The 18,911-nt window shown below is 31.8% G+C and overlaps 1 protein-coding gene across 1 annotated transcript in view; it reads right to left on the bottom strand.

Annotated features, from left to right (window-relative positions):
• LOC143244396 (uncharacterized) overlaps positions 1–18,911 on the bottom strand; it is a 54,378-nt gene that overhangs the window by 30,240 nt on the left and 5,227 nt on the right. Inside the window, exon 2 of the mRNA XM_076488982.1 lies at positions 1,498–1,558. Within this exon, the coding sequence (XP_076345097.1) occupies positions 1,498–1,558 (61 nt within the window). The remainder of the gene's footprint in view (positions 1–1,497; positions 1,559–18,911) is intronic.

The following is an 18,911-nucleotide window of genomic DNA, read 5'->3' as shown; positions in this document are numbered from 1 at the left end:
GTTTCACTTCGTGTTTTGTCTTTTGTTTTTATTCAATCTCCATCAGATTTAGAAAATGAATTAAATTTCACATACATTTGTCACTGTTATTCGTGTTATCTATAACCACTTTTCTTACCTCTTAAGGTTAATCAGAGCATCTGAGATCTCCATAAATCATATCGTTTTGTCCTCTCTAGGGTTAGATGTCACTTTTCCCATTAAAAACAACAGAAACACCTCTCCATACTTCCACAGAACAAATTTTCTTCTGCTATACTGAAGGTAACTGATTTATTATATCTTAGCTCAGTACCATTTTTATCATATTTTTGCTTCAAAAAATACTAAAAAAATTCGGACCTATACTTTTATCCGAGAAAGCCTTCTCCACTGAATTGAACGAACTTACTTTTATTTCGCAAGGCTTAGTTCGATTTTCACTTTACCTACGTTTTGTTACACTGCAATAGAATAGATTCTTAGAAGTTGTCGTTAGCTGAAAGTACAAACGTAAGTTTTAGTAAGTATATATTAAGATAAGTGTTTGCTGTTGACCAAATTCCACTGTCTTAATTTTAGAACTGATTATATCTTCCTATATACTACGAAAATATTAAAGATTAATTTATTCTTACTAAATTAAAAGCGTTTAAAAACATTAAGTAAAATGTAGTTTGTTAGAATTATTTTATTCATAATTTGGTGAGAATTGGTTAAAAATTACCGAGCACGACATTGTGTATGTACCTAATTATGTTTCGGCCACACAACATTAAATTTGAATTTCGACACGTTGCATGTGAATTTTACATATAGGTTCTAATAGTGGATTAAACAGGTAACACTAAACTTCACTACTTAATGTATATATAAAAATATATATCTACATACTATCCTACAACGTGCTGTTGTTACGTTTCGTGTACTAATGCAAAGTTCTGAAGAGATCGCACGTAAGCACACTAGGTTGTTTTCAAGTGCAGAATTTCACGTCTTTCTACACAGTTCGTGGATGACAACTTTATAAAGTAATTTTACAAGTAAGCTAGTCTATGTTTAATTTCCGTACTTTATGTCTCTAGATTTATTTTCAAACAAAACTAACTTAACTCATAATTTCAAGTTAATAGCATCACAGCTGGTTAATTAACACTAAGTTCTAGATAACTGAGACTCATTGGGCATCATTTAAGGACAAATGTGAGTTGATAGTATTAGCAATATATTTTGTGTTTTAAGAAGCGAAGTCGTAAAGGTGCTCGGTTTTGCATTCAATAATGAACTAGAGACCAACGCGATACGGAAATTACTAAGTACTGCTATGTATATACCCCTGCTTAAATCAAACAAAATAAAATCGCCTGGTGATTAGCAAGTAGAATCGATGAAACTTCTAGGTGGTGGAATTTATAGAACATAAAAAGAAAAGTGAAGTAACAGAACGTCGTTGGTCATTCGCATTACTTTCAAATGTATATAAATACATACATTTTACAAAGAGTTAGATGTTTATACCTGAATCTTCCACAAACGTCATTTGAAATGACGCCACCGTCATCTTCATCATATAAAACATCTGCAACAATAAAAGAATTTATAACAATAAAGTTATACTGAGATTAAACAATAAATTGTCAAACAAACATCTTTTTAAGTAAGGTTAATTTTCTGAATCGTTGAAAAATCGGTATGAATATATAGTTTATTACGCCTTCATATCAGTAAAAAAATAAATCACAAAAATAATAAATCACTGAACTGAAAATTAATAACACTTTAACGTATTTGTTCGTTAGTTTTTTTGTTACAGCCAACAGATACGACAGGCTTACAAAGTTCATATATTATCATATCGTACAGCCAAAAGACCGAGTATTTCTCTAATTTTAATTAAGAGTGTTTGACTCCATTTAAGGTAGCGCAAAATCAAAATTTAAAACGAGGCTTAGCACGATATAACGGTTCAGATCAGTATTAATTTTCTACATCCTGGTTGTAAAGGTGGGATTTAGTTTGTTTTGAATTTCACGCAAAGTTACCCGAGGGCCATCTGGGCAAGTTGTCTTTAATTTAGAAGTTATGAACTAGATGTGTGTTTCAAAAGTCTAGTGTTAAAAATAGTTAATATGTTAAATATAGAGTTGCCGGTGGGTTGTGATAACTAGCCGCCTTCCCTCTAGTCTTACACTGCTAAATTAGGGACGGCTAGCGCAGATAGCTCTCGTGCAGCTTTGCGCGAAATTCGAAAGAAACAAACAAACCAAAAGAGAAAACTATACACCAGCCGAATATATAAATTATACTGGTCATATCAACAAATGGGAGAAAACTATTGTTTTAGCTCAACTGAATAATGTGACAGCTAGAAATGAAAGTGTCAGAGAAGCCATGGAAATAATAAAACACAGTAAAAATAATTTAATCATAAATAAAGATGAAGTAGGTGGCGTGATCTTTTTTTAAATATGTAAACTAGTAGTCACATGTGGTATTTATCAGGTTTTACAGTATTTTTAACACTACTGGAGATGACGTAAATCTAAGTAAAAAAATGTGGAGTGTCTTTCATGGTCGTTGATCAGTCTTCAATAAACAGTTAAAGTGAGTAACAGACAACAATAACCATTAGAATATTTTAATATACTTTAAACAATTAAACGTGCCTAGAATTTTAACTTTTTAAGAAAAATATCGAGTCACAACTGATCTATTCTACATCTCTGGAAGTTAATAGCATCTCATGAACTTGTACGCATGAACTTATACGACGCATAATCAGTTTTGAAATGATAACGTGGTTTTAGAATATCAGTTACATTATGTTTGTTTAATAATAATAAAGATATTAAAATCTAACATTACTTTTAGTAGCTTATGTCGATTTGTGTTGTTTGACGCTGCACCTATAACCTCGCTTCTTATTCGCTGCAATAATTTCAAAATCCTCGTTTCTTATTCGCTGCTGTAATTTTAAAATCTTCGCTTCTTATTTGCTGCAGTAATTTTAGATTCCTAACACTGATATTGAAATCATTTTAACTGTTTATTATAGAACGTTGATCGGTAACTATATATATAAATATACTTTAAATCAATTTATACAAAACTTTAAAAAAATCGAATATGTGGATTACTAATGAAATGAGATGGTTGTTTTAATATAGTGATATAGTGTATAATGTATAGTGGAGTGATGTTATCAAAAAAGTACAAAGTCAATGTTCCATTTCTTACCGCTAAAGGGCGCGACATGTGCGGATCATCATCTAATATGACAATGCTATAGCCCCACGTTTTGCCACCAGGGGTGCGTCGTTAGGAGCTTAAGCAATAAAATCGTTAACAAAACGTTTATTATAGAATAAATAAAACTTTTTTGTTTATAACAAAATATTTTACACGTGTTAAACGAGGCAAAACCATTACCTTAAAGACTGCCTGTGGACAAGTTAATCGTTACCTGTAACAAAAATAATGAAAGATTGACTTACTGGTTATCCGTCCATTTTTATGTACTCAATTACAACCTCAAAATGTACACCTGTCTTGTATATAAAATGCATAACTTCTTTCAGCGTTTTGTAGAGCAATGTTTCACTAATCATGCATAACCCTATGCTACTATTTAAAATAACAGAACTTTCAAGCTGTCTATCACGAAACACATGTACAAGCTAATTGTTTTTTGTACTTATTATAGATACATGTTGTAATGGGCCATAACTAATGTCAATTTATTTGACCCTTTGAACACTGCATAGGTCCATATGACCAACGTCGTGACCGTTTGTACTCGTTAGGTTTTACATACTACTAACTTTTAACACTGCATAGGTCGAAATGATCAACGTCGTAAACATTTCTACCCGTTACGGCTTACATACTCCTAACTTCTAATATATTCAGTGAAAATCACACAATCTGGTAGACTTTAGTAAACATCACTAAACAGATTTTATTTAATACCCTATTTAATACTCTAATAGGCAGTTATGAAAGGATTAAACCTTGATACCATTTTACATAACAAAGAATACATTCATAACCCAAAGCTCTATCTATTTTTGTTTATTATTTTACACACACACGTGTATATATATACATATATATGTATATCTAGAACAAAGGACCTTTCTATAAAAATACATTAAAAAGTGACCAGTGATTTGACTCTTGTTTATTAGTGACATGTTGGTCAGTATTTTAGTGTGTAGTGTCGACTGGAAATATTACATCAAAACGTAAATACCTTAATAAATGATGCAATATTAATAACTCATATTGTGTTTTGACCGATATCTTGGTTGAGAAAAAAAAAGTGTTATGTTTGTTTCTAAGAAGAGACAGACAAACCAGAAATTCTGTTTTCGTATCTTTCAAACTTCTTAGGATAAAAGATAAGGAAAATTCACATCTTCTATTTCACCATTTATAAATCCATGATGTTTACAATCCATACAAGCTGTTCAGTTAGTGTACAATTATTACATGTTGTGCCCGACATATATTATTAATGTTCACCAACATTAAGTTCACCTGTGAACAGGAAAAAATTAATCAAATAGCATTTCTTAACCTCAAGCTCACTAGAACTGATACACAATTCAAAACAGAGATCTACAGAAAAATCACCCATACTGTATTATACATTTTCTGGGATTCAGCATATGAAACAAAACAAAAACTCAACATATTAAGAAACCAAATAAACACAGCCACAAAACTAGTTCACCTGATAAAATTAATGATGAAATCAATACAATAAAACAACACTTCATCAACATCAACAAATTTCCTCAAAACACCGTAGACAAAATTATACGCACACATCTAGATCAACAACAATAAATCCCAAGATACAACAAACTATAAAACCGTATACTGCTGTATACCATATGTTCCAGACATGAGCGAAAAAAACCCAACATTTGGAAAAACTTATAACAAAACACGACATTCCAGTAAACACCAAATTTATTCCAAAAACCAGATACAAAACTAAGGTCTATACTATGTAAAAACTACACTGACAAACACAACACCAATATAATTTATAAGATATAATGCAACAACCGCCACGACTTCTATATTGGAGAAACATGCAGAAAAATGGAAACTAGATTTGAAGAACACAAAAAAACACCTCAACACGTTTTTCACCACTGGAAATCAAATAAAACACAACGAAACCATAGAAAACACCCAGATACTAAGTGGGGAAACAAATATAAACAAATGCAAATTCAAAGAAGCCCTACTTATACAGCAACTAAAACCAAAATTAAACCAGTATAAAGGAACAACTTTATACCTATACTAATTAATAACCTAACATCCAACTGCAACGTTCCATAGAATCCGGTACCCGTTTATACTCTCGTCCCTAAGATGTGTTTGGCAACGGTCAGTTCCAAACTCTCTTTGTTAACCTGAATATTACCTGGGAAGGTCGAAACGTTATTCTCTGCTTATGAATAAAAGTGTTAATACCCATACCAGCCGTTCTGAGATACATTAATATACAGTTAGTATTTTTTATGACTATCTAATGAAGTTACATAGATAGTGACAACGTTTTATTACTGATATAAACAGTTTAGAAATTTGCAGTTTAATTAAATACAAAAATAAAGTATTTAACCAGTTTTGTAAAGTGAACCATCTATTTGAAATATGTTCTACATACATAGATAATGACAGTGCTTTATAATTTACTTTATTAAGTAACTACAGAAGTAAACAAGGAACTAATTTATATGAAAACTAAATTAATCAATAGATATTTGAGGACATTATGTTTTCACTTATAAACTATCTAAACAGTAAGAAGGACGATACCAGTATTTCTTTATGTGCTTAAATTATTACACCTTCAAGTAGTTAGACTATGTATATACTTGTTACTGAAACAACAATTACGCAAGTTCTAGATTGAAATGTCGTATAATGGACATTTATCTGGATTGCAAATATAGTGGATTTATCAAATGTGAGGTAAAAGATACGTATGTGTTGTCTTTTCTCATAGAAAACTTCAAAGTTACTAAAATAGAAATTCTGGGTTATTCACCATTTTTGTGCAAACGATCAAAATACTCGTTGTTTTTGGCGCATTTTCTGTTTATTTATGTCTGATAGATTGGCTTATTTATGTCATCATAATGAATAAATGTATACATATTTCATATTTTTTAGAATATGTGACATTTTAGAAATCTCTAATTGCAAGATGTAAATGACGCGCACGGCATATTTAGTTTTCAACTATTTTTATACAATATAAAATAAAAAACACGTTAGATTACCCATCCCTTACGTATCATTTATGACAATATACTTAAGAATTAATATACGACAGCTATTATTATATTGAAGCGTATATCAATATTTTATAAACTAAGAAGTTTTCTAAATACCATATCAGTGTATCTTAAAGTTTTGTTAACAGTTAAGTCTGAGATTTCACTTACATTATTGATTTCACTAAAACTATTTAAAGTTTGGTGCATATTATTAAATATATATATATAGTCTAACACCACAAAATTAGAGATGGCTAGCGCAGCTAGCCCTCGTGTAGCTTTGCGCGAAATTCAAAAACAGTGTATAATTCAATACAATTTGTAAAGTTTATATTAATTACAGTTTCTTATTATAGTAGTTGTTACTTTTGCTACAAACATTAATTTGATACCAAAACTTTAATAACTTGGTTTATGTAGTGTGTAGTATTACAAATTAATCCTATGATTTTTGTTTCCTCCATGTCTGTCAGTGACACTTAACTTATCGAATTTTGCACTGCATTGCAATGCATCACAAATCAAATGGTCAAGTTAGATCTGACCATTTGTCATTCTTGAAAAGGGTCACATGTTTAGTATATTTGGTTTGTTAAAGCTTGATAACATCATATAGTGTTGTTATACTCCTTTGTTTTGACATGTTAAACAGACTTCTGTTCGACAGAAGTTATTTATGTGTTAAATAAAGTTAAACAGTATCAAGGTTTAAATAGATGAACAACATTTTGGGTTCGTTAATCTTGCATTCTACTTATAGGTACAACATATAGAGACTTGTTTGTGTGTTTCATAATAGACAGTCTGAAAGTTCTGATATTTTAAATAGAAGCACAGGGTTATGCAAGATTTGTGAAACATTGTCCTATAGAACATTAAAATAAATTATGTATTTCATATGCAAGAATAATATGCATTTGGAGGTGGTAAGTGGCTATATAGAAAATGGACGGATAAAAATAACTCAGTCAATTTTTATTTTTATTACAAATAATTTTTCTTACCTTTACACGTTGATGTCTTGTCTACAGACAGTCATTAAAGTAATGGTTTTGACTCGTGTAACATATGTAAAATATTTTGTCTCAAACCAGTGAAAGTTTAATTATTGCACAATAAATATTTAATTAACAATTTTGTTGCATAACTTTTAATTATTGCAGAATGTTGAATTAAACCTATAGACATGTATCATATGCATGGTAAAACTGTTTGTTGTGATCATGTTACAATAAATAATATTTCACGTCATTGCAAATACTTGATTGATTAAATTGTAATTATTGCATCATTGAGAATTAGCTATATAATGGCATTAATGAATTAGTGCTTTCAGTTCTTTTTCAAGATTAAATTTAATTTAAGTGATTCAGTTAGTGTTAAGCAACCTTTTTAGGACATATTAATTATAAATAATTTATATTAGTATTACGCATTCGTCTTAGAATGAATTGTTTATAAATTATTTAATTAACTATCGAATTAACGATTAATTATGTTCATGTTGAAACGTGCATTGTATGAGAAACATGTTCTCTACATTTTGTTTTTCTATTACATAATCATCCATTATGGCCACCTGTTACGGCGGCCTAGAAATTTTTTGTTTTAATTTGGTGTTATCAGTCGATCACGATTTTCTCTTGTTTGTGCATGTTTTATGGTGTATAAGAGTATCATTTTCTTGAGTGGATCACTTTCTAACAACTATGTTTAGCTATTCAATTATTGATCGTTTTTCATGTGCTTTAGTTGATAGGAGTAAAAAGTTTTGTGTTTTTAAGATTTATTGTTAATTCATGTTAATCTATTATTAAGGTGTTGTTTAGTTTCAATTTTTTTAAAATGATCTTTATGTTTGGATGGAAACCATTTATAAAATTCTATAATTGTTACTGTTTTTATAAGTCGTGGTCCCGGAAAAAAATATCGTCCATATATCTATATCAATATGTTTCGGTTGTTTCTCATCATTTTTCAAGGATTCTATTTCTGAGGTAGAAATATATATATATATATAGAGAGAGAGAGATACAAACAAAAACTGCCACTATTTTATTACTCGTAGCTAGTCCACTACATTGTTCATACAATTTATCTTCAAACTTGAACTTATTGTTGGAAAGGATAAAAAGTATTTCTAGAAATGTAGTAATAGAGATTAATGTTGTTTTATAAGAAATGGTTGTTATTTCCTCCTGAAATATTTCTTTCTTTTTTTTGTCCAGATTACTCTTTTAATTGTTGCAAAAGCATCTTAATTTGCTTGTTTGTTTTGAATTTCATAATAAGCTATACGAGTGCTATCTGCGCTAGCCGTCCCTAATTTAGAAATGTAAGAATAGAAGAAAGATACCTGGTCATTATCACCCATCACCAACTCTTGAGCTACTCTTTTACCAACGAATAGTGGGATTGACCGTAACATTATAATCCCCCATGGTTGAAAGTGTGAGTATCTTTGATGTGACGGGGATTCAAACCCGCAACCCTCAGATTACGAGTCAGCGCCCTAATCAACTGACCAAGCATTTTAGTAAATCTTTAAAAAAAATTAAAGTATATCTATTTTATCTATAGCTGTATATTTACTTAGTTTAGATTTTGATAAGGATTAAATGTATGTTAAGTTAATGTGTAAAGGGAATAAATATTAAATTAATTAAAAAGACACGCTTATCTTAAAGTTTCTGTAATGTTATTCTAGAAGATGTGAAATTTAGAAGTTATTGGGTTATAACTCATTATTATATTTTAAGGCTTTGTTTCAATAAAACTTCGTAAAAACTTTTATTTAAAGAAAATGTGCAAGTCGCTTTCAGTGGATACTATTTCATGCAAATAATATGACGTCGGCATTTGAAAATTCATAAAGATATATGTTTTTTCACTTATTTCAAAAGCAGATCTTAAATGTGTTAATATTTTTGTGTGAGTTCTTTGTTTTACATAGAACATTATATATTGTTGTTATTGCTCTCTTAAGATTTATCATTTTTTTACTATTGTTGCCCATTGAACTCTTAAGCTTTTATGTACGTTTATGGAGTTTCTTTGTTCTGAATTTCGCACAAAGCTCTCGAGGGCTATCTGCTCTAGCTTTCCCTAAGTTAGCAGTGATAAATTAGAGGGAACGCAGCTTGTCATCAACACTCACGGCCAGAGAGAGTGTCATTATAAAAATCTTTACATACAGAGAGTTTAGGGTTCCATGAATTTGATGCAATTCTCAAACTTGACCAAGATGCAGCTTCAAACTTATACAGACCACTACCACCCATCATATTGTATTGTTAGTGTCGTGTGTTGTGAGAAGGAATATGATGAGTGTAGTATGACCTGCAAATTGTAAGCAGTTGTTGCATGTAAATACTTTCTATATTGTCTAAATAATCCTCCTTGTGTGGACAACCCTGCATACATTTTTACATATATCTAACTAACCTCTAAGTAGCTAAATAATTGTTTATTACAACAATGTAATAAAAATATTAATTTGGAGGAAAGTTTAATAAAATGTACAATATGCTTATGCATTCTGTTAATATTTTACGAATAATTAAATAATATTAATATACAATAATATACTGTATCACAAAGTTTAGAAGGCAACGTGGGGGTGTTTTTGAAATTTAGTATCACCATTATAGATCTTGCAGGCTTAAAAAAGTCATATACTTGAACTGCTGGAAGATACTCATTATATCCAAATGTTTGTACCATATTCTACCTACAGTCTTATTAGTACAGACCTTAAAGGTTTGATATCAATAACGTTCCTATAAATCTTTAAGTCTAATGTTTTAATAGTGTTTCTTTTTCAGTATTTGGCTGTGAACATGTGGACCACAAATATTCACCAAGAAATGTGTCAGTAAAGGGTAGTTTTCTAGTTACTGCTAATAATATTATGTTAACTACATACACATATGCTGCTTATTTTCTAGTTATCCCATCTTGGAACTTATTCTTCAGCAAACTATTCTAGGTGAACCCTTATTTGGTCGAAATATTTCATACAGATGCATTTGTGAAAGATGCACAATTCAACTTCCCTGATTTTCTTATGTTTATAGCTATACGATGATTTACTGACGATAAGACGACCCCCCATGGGGCAAAGTACTTCATCACATCACGAGAGTAATATAAGTTGCATCTTATATAACAAGCAGCTTGTATCTTGATTCATGTGCAGTTCCTGTTATATGCTTTGTTGCCGTTACAAGATATAATCTTGGTCATGTGCTGTGACCATAATTGTTAAGTTAAGGATATTTGTAACACTGTTTCTGGGAACTGTATAGTCAAGAAACATTGGCAATTCTGGCTGGGGTGATGTGAGAAGTTTTGTCTACCAGAGTAACAAATTCACCTCCTTGGTTTGATTGCTTTATGAATGTTGCGCAAAGCTACTCGAGAGCTATCTGCGTTAGCCGTCCATAATTTAGCAGTGTAAGACTAGAAGGAAAACAGCTAGTCATCACCACCCACCGCCAACTCTTTGGTTACTCTTTTACTAACGACTAGTGGGATTGACCGTCACATTATATCGCTCTCATGGCTGAAAGGGCGAGCATGTTTGGTGTGAGAGGGATTCAAACCCACGACCCTCGGATTACGATTCGAGTTTCTAAACCGACTGGCCATGCCAGACCCACCTCGTTTGACTCATCTGTCGTTATTTGGCAGGGGTATCTTTAGTAGGCTTGATGTATTATTTCTAAAACTGTAGGTTTGTAGTTCACCGAGAATAAATCCGCAAAAACTGTAATTGTTGCCAATATAAACACAAATAATCAAATATTTACTCTAACCACAATAATTATTTCTATAAGAAGAAATATTTATAGCTCACCTCATAGGTTACATAGATATCGAAATTTATTAATAGGTGAAATAATCACCATGTTTTTTAATATTTTTATTTTGAGAGGATGACGTCACGAGGTAGCGCTGTTCCTGAAATCGTTCAACTTATAAACAACGTCTGTTTTTTTTTAGCAAAGCCACATCGAGTTATCCGCTGAGCTTACCTAGGGGAATCGAATCCTTGATTTTAGCTTTGTAAATCCGTAGACTTACTGTTGTACTAGCGGGGGGCATAATTATAAATAGGAAAAACAAAATACAGTTTTAGCACAAAGAAGGAATCGTTGGTTATTTGTAGAATTGCTATAATAAGTATCCACCTGATATCACTTTAATTGTTTGTGAACTTTTTACTACAGAACTTATTTTGTTATGGATAATTCTTATACTAATTCTATGAATAACAAACGATTCCTAATTTAGTTTAGATTTTTATTTTTCTTATTGATCTAATCAGTTTTTATAACTCTATGGAACAGATACAACATTTATAAAGTTTTAGTATATCCAAATCCCTTATAGCTATAACTTGTATTTCCCGATTTAACAGCTTTATACACATATATGTAGGCCAGAATAAGAATTGTATGTTGTACATTTCTAAATTTTGTTTCAATGCTTGTTTCATTATATTTTTGTAGTTAGGTGGGTTAAGGCGTTCGATTCATAATCCGAGGGTCGTGGGTTCGAATCTCCGTCGCACCAAACATGCTCGCCCTTTCAGCCGTGGGGGCGTTATAATATGATGGTCAATCCCACTATTCGTTGGTAAAAGAGTAACCTAAGAGTTGACGGTGGGTAGTGATGACTAGTTGCTTTCACTCTAGTCTCTTACTGCTAAATTAGAGACGGCTATCACATATAGCCCTTTAGTAGCTTTGCGCGAAATTCAAAACAAAAAAAAATTCAAAAGATATACCCTAATAGACGTACTTCACGCACAGTTTCCAGGTAATACTTTAAGAAATACGTAAGACATAATATCTATTTTTTACTATGATTCTTCTTTCGTTTTCTTCGTACCTAAGTTACAAAAACTATATTTCATAAAAAAACTTAACTTTCACGGAGTTTTTTGCAACTTTGATAGTAGATATTTGGTAAGCTAATAGATCTTTACAGCCTACAATTAGGTGTCACATTTTGTGTATATATAAGTCACATGTCCAAAGTTATTCACCAAAACCCGCTGAAATTTGATGAAATGTTTAGCGATTGCCTATGCGAAATGTATATTGGTCTATCGTTTTTACTAAAGCTTCGCCTAAGAGTAAAAGTGAGCCGTTTTTACTTTTTTGTCATTTGGGTTAAAGAAGGCTGATTTAAAGTATGAAAACTATAAGGTGAAAAGACGTGCAGATACTTAAGTACTGGTTAGGCCAAGCAAACTAGTTTAGCAGTGTCTAGCTCAAGGTTTTAAGAGAATCACATGGGTGGATGGTTATTATTCATTGCCAACTTTTAAGTCTAAATTTGCTATTTTTTATGAAATTATCTTAATTAAAAAAAGTAAACTTTCTTTAGTGCTTAAATAATAGTGCTTAATACGGCTGTATTGAGTGCATGCGGGTGATGGCAAGAAACTGTTAATCGAAATTCCATGGCGTTACTATCAATAAAGTATTAACACTATTTTAAAGAGAAAAAAACTACATTTAAAGAATCTGGTTGGCTGTTCCAAATAATAGAGTTATGATTCTAAAGCTAATGTTGGTTACTATCGGGTGTCACACTCTTACTTGCTGTGGTTAATTGATGTGTACTGACAAAAAGCTATAATATTTAATCAAATAAATACCATAGGTGTAAAAAACAGGAGCAGCAAAAAGAAGAAAAAGGAAATCAGAATTGATGGCCGAACTAGTAACAGCTACACTTGTACCACTGATAAGACTTTTACAAGTATTCAAGCGTTCGCTAACCAGGCCTTATATTTTGTTTTACCCGCCAACTTATCCCAAGTAAAATATTCAATGTTATAATGAAGCTACCAGTTTGACTGCCACTTTTGACTTAGTCCCTTTAATTTGCACACTGAATCCTTTTCTTTTAACCGCATATTTCTTTCATACTTCAGGTGATTTTGATTAGATTAAATACTAGCGAAATTGATAATATAAAACGTTTAGTTATACCATCTCGCTTCATACAGTCACATTATTTATAAAGTAACATTAAAGATTATATTGTCTCGTTTTGTATGGTCATATTATTCAGCAAGACTACTTAAAATTATATTGTGTCGTTTTCGTGTATTATAATGGTTACTGAGCGAACAGTAACATCAAAATTATATTTCTCATTCTTTTAAAATACTTCTGATTGGAGATAAATAGTCATGCATTTCACTTGTTTGTAGTTTAGCACAAAACTACACAACTGATTGTGCTCTGTGCGCCACGGGTATCGAAACTCGGTTTCTCGCGTTGTACGTTCACAGACATACGGCTGTACCATTGGACGGGTATCGTTTGTCTAAATAAGGCTTAATATATATACATCTTTTCCACAAACATTAAAAGTTTATCATCCCCTAATGAAACGTCTGCTGGCCCAACAGCACCAATCTACGTAGTTTGTTCTCTTGTGACGTGGGAAATAACATTTTCATTGGTGATTCATTCAACTAACTGCTCCAATCAAATTAAGAATTTTATTACTTCAATAAAAGTGGTGCTGCCGTGTCTGGCAGGTCTTTATTCATGCTTCAAAGTGCTTGGTTAGGACGATGACCACAAAATGGATAGATAAGTAATTGATTTTACGTTGTTGACAGCATAAAGATAAAAAAAAAATACAGGCAAATATATTACACTTTTAACTTCCTGTCCAGGAAAATTTCGTAATTCGAGGGACGCGAGTTCGAATCCCCGTGACACCAAACATGCTCGCCCTTTCAACCGTGGGGCGTTATAAATGTTACGGTCAATCCCACTATTCGTTGGTAAACGAGTAGCCCAAGAGTTTGTAATGAGTAGTGATAACTAGCTGCTTTCCCTTTCGTCTTACACTGCTAAATTGCAGACTTCTAGCGCAGATAGCCCTCGTGTAGCTTTGCTCGAATTTCAGAAACAAACTAGCAAAAGTAATTTAGTTTTGTTCAAACGTAAGCTATCCAGAAATTCTCAAAGATGACTTAATTATCAAAAAATGAATTACAAGAATAATTACAACATTCCCAGTAATATCTATGAAACCAGTTCCTTAGAAGTTTTATCAAATATTATTTTACTTGCTGTAAGTAGTGTGAATATTAACAAATTTCTGTTATCGTACATAAGTAATACCCTATTCCTGTTTTTATTGTGGTTGGTTTACTCAATTTTTTTTATCCTAATACGTAAGAAATTATAAATAAATTTCGAATTAATGTCACACGTATGCCAGTTATCTTACATTGTTGGCTAAGGATAAAAATTTAGAATAAGCCTAAATATCCAACTTTTAGGGATACTACTAGGATTACGACCAAAATTATCCTTTATGGCGAAATTACCCAACTGGCCATATAATAGATGAAAGAGTAAACATCTTCAGTGATGGGATTCGAATCCGTGACCTTCAGATTGTGAGTCCTTCATTAATTTATAAATAATGTCTTTAACTTTCTTTAGTTCTGATGTAAGTAATAGCTATTTGTTTACATGTGTTATGATGTATTTCAAACCTCTCAACATTTCATCTTTATGGGAATGTTTTTATGTGCCATCGCTTCTCTTAACTCAAACTTATAAACTTATATTTGATTTAATGTTATATTTTCCATCCTCCAGCCGTAGAAAGAGTGTTTTAGTTCTAAAACAGAATTATGTATATTAGGTTTTAACATCGATTTCCGTCCTCAAATTAAGGTTTCGCTTCAAACACGTCCCTCCCACGGATTAACAATGCTAAAATCAGGGGTTCGATTCCTTTCGGTGGACTCAGCAACTAGCCCAATGTGCCTTTGCGAAAAGAAAACACACACACACACGCTTCAAACATTATTGTTCTTTTCCATAAAAGTGGCCACAGTTTTCTACCTTATATACTTACAATAATCTTTAATAGGCGATTAAAATCACCAGAATAAAAGAATAACGAACTTGATATTAGGGTTGCTTCATTTCATCTCAACTTTAGGAATTATAAGATCTTGTATAACTAACTGCCTTCTTACAACTAGCTACAAGCAATGAAAAGCAGTAGGAGTTGAGACGTTGTAGATGTAAACATTCATCTCCATAGATTTAATAGATTTACTATGACAACTGGTTAGTTTAATATCAGCCTTATTTTGTCCTGCAGATGGGATATGCCTAACGTATTTGTGAGCTATTACCACAAGAATAACACTATGTAACAAAATTTTTACTTTTTCTTGTTCCTGAGCAGAAAGTGTTATTTCACAATTGTTTATGCCTAAAGTAAATGGAAAAGACCTACTTTTCTCTTCAAACTTTGCTTTTGTGACCTGGGAGCGTATAACGAAAACATGATGGGAGAATATATTTGGGGGCTGATACGTAAAAGTGATTTACATTACAGTCGCAAATCTCAAAAAAACTACTCACTTCTAAACATTTTGTTCAACTTTAGTATAAATACATGTAAATCTTGATTTATATGTTGTTTTATTCAGACCTTATGTAAATGAAAATGTGCAAATTTGCCCGTTTTTGCATAGAAAATAGGTTAATTTCTAAATTTCATTATCTATATCACGAAAGAAAAGTTTGAAGGGAATAATGGCTATTTTCTGTACTTTTACAACATAAGCAGTTAATAAATAACACATACTGTCCAGGAACAAAATTTGTGTTACATAGTGTTATCTGTTACGACTTTAAGGTCGGACTGGGATTGACAATGGCTTCCTAACTGAGGTCTTCTTAACACTTGTAATATATATATATATATATATATCAGGTCTATTGTTTTGATTCGGGTTGCGTATCGTTGAATCCAAGATTCAATCCCACGATATACCGGTAAAATCTCCCTTGTTTCAGTTGTTATCACGTTAAAAAGTGACAGTTTAAGAACGCTGTTGACTAATTACACTCATTCTTAACTGCTCTCACTGTCTGGCATGGGTTGGTGGGTACCATATTTGATTCGCAAACGGGAGATCGCACGTTCGAATACTGTTACCAAAAATTACTATTCTTTCATCCTTCGGAGCGTTATAATGTGATGGATAATTTTACTTTTCGTTGGTAAAAAGCAGCCCGAGAGTTTAAGCTGGGTAATATTGATCAGCTTTATTCCCCTTATTTTATCACTACTAAATTAGGTAGTTCTCGAGCCACTTTGCGCGAAATTCAACGCACAACCAAAAATAACGAACAGTTGTACTACTCTCTGCGGTTCCTGATTTGGCCACTTAGTCAAGTGTCACGTAAGGTGCCATTTAAATCAATAATAAAACTATAATTTTATCTTAACATATCAACCTCAAACGAGCAATAGTTTTGTACCTTGTCACAAACTATTCGGTGGCTCAGAAGAGCTGAATTATTTAAGATCGCATCTTACATCTTTATGTAATGGAAAATAAGTAGTTAAGGTACTAGTATGTTTTTGATAAAATCCGTTACAAGTAGACAATCCCATTCTGTTCGTGAATGGTACCTGTCCCAAACACATGTATATTTATCTGTTTACTGGATATTCGGAATCAAATAGTTTTTGTCTTTTTTATTTACACGAAATGACGAGGATATCATTTTAAAACGAAAAGTATATTAAAGAATGTCCGTTCTTGTCTCAACGTTAAGTTTGCATGCTTAAAATGCTAGAAAATAGGTTTTGAAACAACATTAAAACTGTGACTACAAAAGAAAGATCACAATTATAAGTATGTGATATAACCTTTGTGTCGAAAGAATTAAACATGCACAAGTTTGTTTTTTTATTTCTTTTGGATTAGTTTCGTGCAAAGCTACACGAGGGCTATCTGCGTTAGCCATCCCTAATTTAGCAGTGTAAGACTAGATGGAAGGCAGCTATTCATCACCACCCACCGCTAACACTTGGGCTACTCTTTTACTAATGAACAGTGGGATTGGCCATCACTATATAACACTCCCATGGCTGGAAGGCCGAGCATGTTTGGTACGATACTAGTAGGATCTGAAACTCACCCTGAGCTATTAGTTTGAACATTCGTAACTAGGCTGCAAAAATACTGAATAATCTCTTGAAATGCACATGAAAGTAATGTTAAAATATCTTATTTAAAGGAGATGAGTGTGAGTTTTGTTGTTGCAAAGCCACATACAACAGGCTATCTGCTGAGTTCACCGAGGGGAATCAAACCTCTGATTTTAGCGTTATAAACCCGTAGATTCACCGTTGTATCAGCAAGGAACCCCTGAAAGGGCTCTAAAGTCGTCTGGAGGGGTCACTTATTTTAATTACTGGCACCACTATACAGTAGTGTATTGTCCGTAAGTCACTGAAATAATGTCACATAAAAGACTCTTGACATAACAATGTGTACTGAAGTGATGACAGTAAAATGTGCGCATGCCCTGAATCACGAGAAGAATTATGTACTCGGCAGACTATAACACAGCATAGGAGCTTCAAAAGCAAGAAATAAAAATATGTTTCTCTTTTAATTTTATTTTAAATTCCTGAAACAAATTTTAGACCTTGTAGAAATACAACTAGTTTGGTAGCAGTAATTATATTCCGAAGGTATTACATTTCAAACAATGTCATTTCGTAAAGTTTAAGGAAGGTGTTGTTTTGCATATAATATCAATTCATTTGAAAAGGCACAAACTATTTAAGCTGTTTTTTCTTTGCAAAAATAAAGAATATTTAATTTAGAAAACTAAGACTAATACAAAGTCGTTTATTGATTCTCCAAACGTCTGGAAATGCAGCAAGTGTGATGTTATCGGTGTCTAGTTCATGACTTCGTAAAAAAAAAAATTAATGTTGGCGGGAATAATAAGTGAAACTTGTGTTTGCTTTAAAAACTAAACTGTACAGTAAAGCTTCTGAAAGGAGTGTATTTAGAAAAAAAAACAACCAAAAATCATAATTCAATCACTGAACAACACGTTATAAGTAATATAATTTATCACTGAACAACACGTTATGAGTAATATAATTTATCACTGAACAACACGTTATAAGTAATATAATTTATCACTGAACAACACGTTATGAGTAATATAATTTATCACTGAACAACACATTATAAGTAATATAATTTATCACTGAACAACACGTTATAAGTAATATAATTTATCACTGAACAACACGTTATGAGTAATATAATTTATCACTGAACAACACGTTATAAGTAATATAATTTATCACTGAACAACACGTTATGAGTAATATAATTTATCACTGAACAACACGTTATGAGTAATATAATTTATCACTGAACAACACGTTATAAGTAATATAATTTATCACTAAGTATATTTACTTTTTTTCGTGAATATAACTCCCAATTTTACGTAAAAGGTATCAAATTTTCACCCCCATGTAAAATAGAGAAAATCGCCAATACCTAATTCATGAGCTTATACCTATACAATTGTGATATCTAGTGGGAAATTACAAACATCATCCACAGTCTGTATTAGAAAAACCACGTTAAGTCTAGAAAAGGTAATGACATACGTGTAATAAAAATAACTAAATATAATCTGAATTATACATTTACAATGTATATAGAAACTAGGAACACTGTCGTGGATTCACCTTGTTTTAATGAGATTTGTTGTCATACACATTAAAAACAATAAT

This window comes from Tachypleus tridentatus, chromosome 2 (assembly GCF_004210375.1).
Source record: "Tachypleus tridentatus isolate NWPU-2018 chromosome 2, ASM421037v1, whole genome shotgun sequence".
NCBI classification, from domain to species: Eukaryota; Metazoa; Arthropoda; class Merostomata; order Xiphosura; family Limulidae; genus Tachypleus; species Tachypleus tridentatus.
Note: the sequence above shows the minus strand (reverse complement) of the source record. Positions and strands in the feature narration are given on the sequence as shown.